General features: G+C 29.0%; 2 protein-coding genes across 5 annotated transcripts in view; both read right to left on the reverse strand.

The window, feature by feature from the left end:
- The window catches only part of LOC102673551 (PAN2-PAN3 deadenylation complex catalytic subunit PAN2), a 10,626-nt gene extending 7,220 nt beyond the window's left edge, over positions 1–3,406 (reverse strand). For 2 of the 4 annotated variants that reach the window (XM_006614499.2, XM_031509856.1), the window contains exons 1-9: positions 2,958–3,406; positions 2,189–2,376; positions 1,762–1,931; positions 1,546–1,666; positions 1,263–1,459; positions 940–1,153; positions 725–861; positions 502–648; positions 287–383 (exon numbers count right to left, since the gene is read on the reverse strand). In XM_006614499.2, coding sequence (XP_006614562.1) covers positions 287–383; positions 502–648; positions 725–861; positions 940–1,153; positions 1,263–1,459; positions 1,546–1,666; positions 1,762–1,931; positions 2,189–2,376; positions 2,958–3,039 — 1,353 coding nt within the window. In that variant the 5' untranslated portion in view covers positions 3,040–3,406. Of the gene's footprint in view, positions 1–286; positions 384–501; positions 649–724; positions 862–939; positions 1,154–1,262; positions 1,460–1,545; positions 1,667–1,761; positions 1,932–2,188; positions 2,377–2,452; positions 2,675–2,774; positions 2,913–2,957 lie in introns of those variants that run through there. The other 2 variants (XM_006614501.2, XM_006614500.2) reach the window with 2 other exon arrangements.
- A 623-nt stretch (positions 3,407–4,029) lies between these two features.
- LOC102674253 overlaps positions 4,030–7,140 on the reverse strand; it is a 3,729-nt gene continuing 618 nt past the window's right edge. The window contains exons 2-7 of the mRNA XM_031509861.1: positions 6,889–7,140; positions 5,942–6,080; positions 5,682–5,871; positions 5,045–5,117; positions 4,733–4,978; positions 4,030–4,370 (exon numbers count right to left, since the gene is read on the reverse strand). The exon at positions 6,889–7,140 is cut by the window's right edge and continues 24 nt beyond it. Of these exons, the coding sequence (XP_031365721.1) occupies positions 5,684–5,871; positions 5,942–6,080; positions 6,889–7,140 (579 nt within the window). The 3' untranslated portion in view covers positions 4,030–4,370; positions 4,733–4,978; positions 5,045–5,117; positions 5,682–5,683. The remainder of the gene's footprint in view (positions 4,371–4,732; positions 4,979–5,044; positions 5,118–5,681; positions 5,872–5,941; positions 6,081–6,888) is intronic.

The following is a 7,140-nucleotide window of genomic DNA, read 5'->3' on the forward strand; positions in this document are numbered from 1 at the left end:
TCATACAAGACTAACAAATTAAAATTTCTTAGAAACAATTTAAAATTAAAGATGGAGATTTTTCACAACGTTCAATAGCGATAATTCGTTGCGTTTTATCACTTCATTGATGTAACTAACAATAAAAAAGTCAAACATCAAGACTAACATAATTGTTATACAATTTTAAACAGGAATCACGGGGAGACACTCGGTGAATGGAGGACAGGAAGTTCGGATTTTAGGAGAGCTTTAGGAGAGTTGGAGAAGAATATTGTAGAAGAGTGGGAGAATATTGTTTCCTCACTTGATTTCTGCGAAATGCCTGAGGATTTGGGGCATAACCTATAGTTCCTTGCATCTTCATCGTACGTAATATTTCAGGATCAATTGATGGTGTTTTCCTGTGAAAATATACAAATAAAATTTTAAGTTATTTAATATTAATTTCTTACCAATCAATATTATTTATTTTTTTAATCCTTTATGTTTATAGGTTAATTATAAATTGAGATTACTTACCTATAAACTTTTTTTAAATATTCCTCTGGCCAATCACTTAATAATGGGTGCCCGGTATATACAATAGGTATTGTACTTAATGGTGTAACATCATCATTAAATGATATAGATTGAATTGATTCAACTGGATCAGCAAATTCAGTTGGCCTAGATGAAAATTGAAATATTTTTTACATTTTTTTATTTTATTTTTTCATTTTTAAAATTTAATACATTTACTAACCGAGAAAATGTATTAAATTGGGGTTCAGGTGTATTTGTAGACATAAGATGTATAGAACCTGCTGAATCTCCAAAGCATAGACATTGAGATGTAGAAGATACATCAAATGATAATATCATTGCACAACCAGTTGCTACCTATCAATACAAGAAAACTTGTACACACTATGTAATTGAAATTGTTTTTTCTTTGCACATATTGCATGCTACATATACCTGATATAAACATGTCATGGCTGGCTGTACATTAGCATAGATAGTATCAAGAAGTTGCATTTGTCCCAATGGTGATACAACAGCTAAACGGCTGGAATAGCTGGGTAGGAACTTTAATAGAAGGGGATATACTAAAGTTGTAACAGGACTTAATGCTCTCATTTGTCTCAAATCATATGCCATTAAAAATCTATCTACTGATAGACCCTGACGGCTAAATTTAAAAATAAAATTAATTGAAAATTTTAATTTAAAATAATTATATATATAATTATAATAATATAATAATATTTAATAGAAAATTAAATTGTTCCAAGTCTTACCTATTACTAAAGCCACAAGTAACAAGATAATTTCCTTGAACATCAAAATCACTGAGAGATGCACTATGGGTATCAAAAGTATGTTCTATTGATAATGTATTTGGATCCCTGAGATCAATTCTTCCCACAGGATTACCACAACAAATAAGTCTGCTATGCTGCCTTAAAATTGCACAACCATTTTCCCCTACATGTACCTATAAATATAAGATAATACTAATCCATGTGCACGTTATTTATTTTTATTTATTTTTTCATTAATATATAATATATATAAACTCACTAATCCAGTCTCTTTTCCTCTAGTCAAATTAAAATCGATTATTTTTTCTTGATGTCCCCCCATAAGTAATCTTGTTGGTGAGATTTGTAGCATACATTGCATATCAATCATATTTGATGATCTATAATGTTACTTATTTATGTAGAAAATATTCATAAATTTTTTATATAAATTATTTTTATATTATTTATATATATATATATAAAATTAACATACGTATGTGAAAATATTGGTATGCCACGTCTTAATTGACATCTTAATAAACTTTGTGTCAGAACTAAAATTCCTTCATCTAATGGATGAATATGCCGAACCTCTTGCGTGGCATGAACTTGGAATGAAGTATATTTTTGTAAACCAGACCCATAATAAGATGTCACGTGACCCTATAAAACATTTTTCTTGATCACAATACATAAACAATTTCATTAATTGTTAAAAAAACCTATTTTTATTATTCTTCATATTTAATAATTTTTAAAAAATATTTTATAAAAATATTATATATCATTAAATAAATATTATTAAAGTAATATGATTTTAGTATTATTTCAAACATTTCATACATTACATAAAGTAAATGATAAAAGTAATGATATATGTAATTTCTTAGCTATATTTTTATCAATAAATCTTATAATACCCCTTGATTTCCCATCCACATAAGTTCTTCAACATTATCGAAAGTGGCAGTAGAAACTCCAAATCTATCCCCCCCATCTGCAAGTAAAGTACGAGTTTCATGAAATTCAGCCCCTGAAAAATCTTCTCCAAATTGTTCTGTTGCAGGTACATATTCATCACCAGGTAAAATATAATTTGTTTCTTCCCCTGTAATGAAAGATGACAAAAAAGTTGATAATGAAAATTCATATTATTCCAAAATCAGTCAAATCATTAAACATAACTTGTGATGACATTTCAACATTCACAATATAGGTTAATAATTATTAATGTCAATAATCTTTGTGATCATTGTTTACGAGATCTCTAATATTTATATTCGAACAAACGAGACTAAATTTCAACTAATTCAAAACAGCAACGTCACAGCTGATTTGGATCGCATGCCTAACCCGTGAATTTTGCAAGATCGTTCGGAGTGGAACAGCTGATCGAAACTAAGCATCACGTTTCGAAAACAGAGGAAGGAGAGGGAATAGCCAATAACGGATCATTGAATTGGTGAGTAAGAATTAATGAGACAAAAGATATCATATAATACTAACAGCGAACAGGACACCAGATCGCGCACCATGATTCGAGCGAGTGCTACAGAATGAAGAGGTTTCGCGCCTTTCCAAATCTTCGAATCTTGGGTCGAAGAAATCGCATTTCGATACAACAAAGTGCATTTTGGCGCCTTTAGAAGAAAGGAAGGAACGTTAGAATGATATATGAAAATAACTTACAAAGTAATTCTTGTTCATCACCGCCACTATCGGCCGTGGCCTCTACGGACGGGTCGTAGTGGCCCAAAACCGGGTAGTCCATAATATTCCCGTCTTCAACCTGTTCGTTTTTCAAGCATGGAATTGCCGTCAGTACGAAGATAGTCGTAGAATCGTTGTCCCAATGATCGTTCTCTTTTCATAGCACACTTCTTAACACGCACACGCACGCACCGTAGTCGCCTTGGCAACTGTGCAACAAGCGAAACACTTCGTCACAAATATTCGTTCTTTCCCTACTACTATATAATTCGAACGATGGAAATTATGGTTAGCATAACACTTTTTACACTTCTTTACCGCGAAACATGGACCAAATCGTTTATCGAGGTACCTTTAATTCATGATTCCACTTTTCTGCGCGTTTCACCCGTGTAAAACAATATGACGGCCTTGAAGGTGGCGACACCTGCTGTTTCGCGCGTCAAACAGTAACGCCAATGGCAAGGACGCGAAAATCACTAGATTTCATTGTTCGTTTAGTTGTCATATAAACTGGGACGAAGACGTGTAAACTGGCGCGAAGCTGGGATCACATTTCGAGAAAAAATGAATTTAAAGAAGACAAAAATCAACAAACCTATGGAAAAAAGTATATAATTTAAATATTGTTATTGTTTTATATTAATTTATATCTATAAGAAATTATTTAATACGATTAATACGATAATTTTTGAATTTTCCAGTCAGACAGTGTCAACGTTTGAAAAGCGTTTGATTCTGCTAACGTACATCGTGCTACTGGAAAAAGTAAGTAAAGTAAAAAGATGTTCATATTATATTTTATTATAAAAATATTTAAAGTTCATTATAAATTCAAAATACTAAATTATTGAAATCGATTATTATATTTTATTTATGAAATATATTTTTTTAATTATCGTCTTAAATTTATTCGTGTCTCTTTTGTATTATATGGCATCTATATAGGTTAATTTCAAACAATGATTAAATGACGTGCATTTATTTTATTTTATTTTATTTTTTTTTTTAATTATTCGTTTAATATGTTTAATAAATAAAATAATTCATATAGAGAATCGAAGAATTTATTTATCAGACATCGATATATGTACATATATATATTTTATAATTTTTGATTAACGCTTCATATATATATCATGATAAACGATGAAAATCACAGAAGTATCCAAAGTATTTACTTTATAGAGGTATAGGTATTAATATGAAAATACATATCGAAGATTTTTAACTTTTGTCAAAATACATTCATCTTTTGATTACTTTCACACGATCTTTACATTGTATTACAATATCATATACGATAAAGTACGAATACTTAGTATTCTTTCGTTTTCCATTTCAAATAATTTTTGCAATTACTTATTTACACTTCCTATATAGATATATTACCTAAAAAAAAAGAAATAATATCATTATAATTATAATATCATATCAAAAAAATTTTTCAAAGAAATATATAATACAATATATATAAAATTAATCAGATAATTGCAATAATTATTATTGCTTTAAGATTATTAAAAAAAAATGATGAAAAATATCATTAAATAATATAATATCAGATACATAGGAATATGTAAAATTTATTATTTTGTAAATTATTGCATTTACTGTATTATTTAATTTTACTGTTTATTATTTTATATTAATTTTACTGTTTTATTTTTAATTAAAAGAAAAAAATTTCAAATGTTTATTTTTAAACATAAAATGTTAACAATATCAAAGTAAAAACAATATATAAAAATTACCTTATAAGGAACAAAAATATAAAGAAATGATGCAAAACAGTAGTAAGCAGATTTGTTGCCTGTCCTAGCAGCAAAGGGAAAGTTTTAGGTTCTTTGCAAATGCGAAATTTATATTAAATGTCAAAATTGTAAAATATAGGAAGATACAACGATTTTATTGGAAGTCCTGTTGGGTAATGGATTCACGAAGCAATAAGAATTTTTTTAAGAATTCGTGAACGAGAGTCGTTGTGCGATATGTAAGACCTAACAAAACAATTTCAAGTTATTTTACAAAACTCTTTTTATAAAAAAACATATTTGAAAACCTACCATTCAGTCAAGATGTGTACCCTGTTATTGTTAATGCGAATGAATTTTCAAAGAATTCAATTACTTGATTTTACTGAAAGGAAAGTAAGAAGTAAAATTAGAATATCATTGTATTTTAAATTTTAGATTTTTAGATTTTTAGACGTCAAATTATTAAATTTTTCCCAGTAATTCAAATTTTACTTAAAATCAAATTATCCTAAGATTAACGTAAATTGTTAATCTTTATATTTAAAAATCTCTTTATATCGATCAGAAGAAATCAATACCAATTTTAGTTTAACCTCTTAACGTTCATAATTCAATTTTTATTTTATTATTCTTTTTATTATTCCATTTATATTTTACTTCTATCATTAATCTTCATGGCACAAAAATTACAATATCCTACACCACAATGCATAAATATATATTTATGATATATATATATAAATATATATATGAATAATATATTTAATTTTATATTCGTTACATATCATTTATTACGATAAAAATATTTTAATTTTTCAATTTTTTTTTAAATTTACCAAAAAAAAATTTTTTTTAAGCGTTAAGAGATTAAAGAATTTAAATCCAATACAAATATTTACTCTCCATTATTTTTTTTATATTTCTAACGCGTTGTTAATACAATTACCTTTAATGCCGTCGAATGAGGCGTGTGCGATGGTGAAGAGCGTTAATGAGGACTCCGATTTCTTCGTCAGATTCAGCCGATTGGCGTCTCGATATTCGATTATTCGGTGTACCACTGACGGAACCAGAGCTTTGCTTAGATTGCTGGATTGGGAACGAAGAACGACGAATAAGAGGCGGTGGTCTTGCACCTACGATTCGATTTAGATTAAACGATTATCGTTAAACGGTTCATTAACAAAGATTGATTGTATCGTATACCTAATAGGCGAAAAGCGGATCGATGCATTTCGAAAGACTTCGTACTCTTCATTGGATACCTCGGTAGGAATCGCCTCTGAATGGGAAGCTCGATCGTGGACGTTTTTCTTGAGCTGATACTACCTGCCTTAGACGAGTCCTTATGCGTTTTTTAAACATATATATACATGTTCGTATACTCGTGTCGTATTTTTCTTTTTTATTTTTTATTTTTTTTTATTTTTTTTTTTTTTATATTTTGGCAACATGAAATGGGAAAAATACATTTTAGTGCGCGTGAAATCAATCAGTGTAACGTTTCATTGCATTCCACTTATTCTTTTTTTTTTTTTTTTTACAAAAATATTGGTTCTACTTATTAACATTAAATACGACATTACATGTCCATATACATGTGACTATACTAGTATTTGCATTGGAGTAGCGTCTAATTTGCGAAACTAAGAATTTATAATTAATTGCACTTCTACGTCTAGAAATTCTCTATTCTATAATATTTCTTTTCTTTCTTTTTTTTTTTTTAAATACCTTATTAGTCAATTAAGATTCTCTGTATATATTATCGAATCTAGATACACAGATATTGCAGTTGTAACCAAGAAATTCTACTTCCCACATTACTATTTTATCGATGTCTTTTATTTATTTATTTATTTTTCTTTAAATCAATATTCTACTAGATATACATATATTTTCAACGAACATTCATTTCGAATGTTTGGTTAAACGATCATCTCTATCTCTGCCTCTTAAATGTACCTGTAACGTATCTACACTGATTGGATTTGCAACCACGAAAATAATAATATAGACATAATTATATAATCGTTAAAAATCGTTAAATATGTAAAGATCAATAGCATATATATATATATATATATATACATCGTTAGCCTCAGATTATATCAAATTTACAAGATAAACTAGTGCGGTTTCCGCTGTAATACCTTGTCTCTAGCGAAACGTATTCTCAACACTTCAACGAGAGCAGCTATTGCTGAAATGAGAAGCATCGTCACGAGAATGTGTCCGGCGACCAGGACCGATTTCGATCGACGATCTTCCCCACTTTCTTCTACTTTATCCGTCTTATTATCACTCTTGCCAATCTCCCTCAAAATCTTCGCACCCGTGTCTTCGTCCCTTCCTTCGTCCTCCTTCAAACCCTCCTCCTCCTCCTCCTCCTTCTCCTCCTTCTC

Source organism: Apis dorsata, unplaced genomic scaffold (assembly GCF_000469605.1).
Source record: "Apis dorsata unplaced genomic scaffold, Apis dorsata 1.3 scaffold_188, whole genome shotgun sequence".
NCBI lineage: Eukaryota > Metazoa > Arthropoda > Insecta > Hymenoptera > Apidae > Apis > Apis dorsata.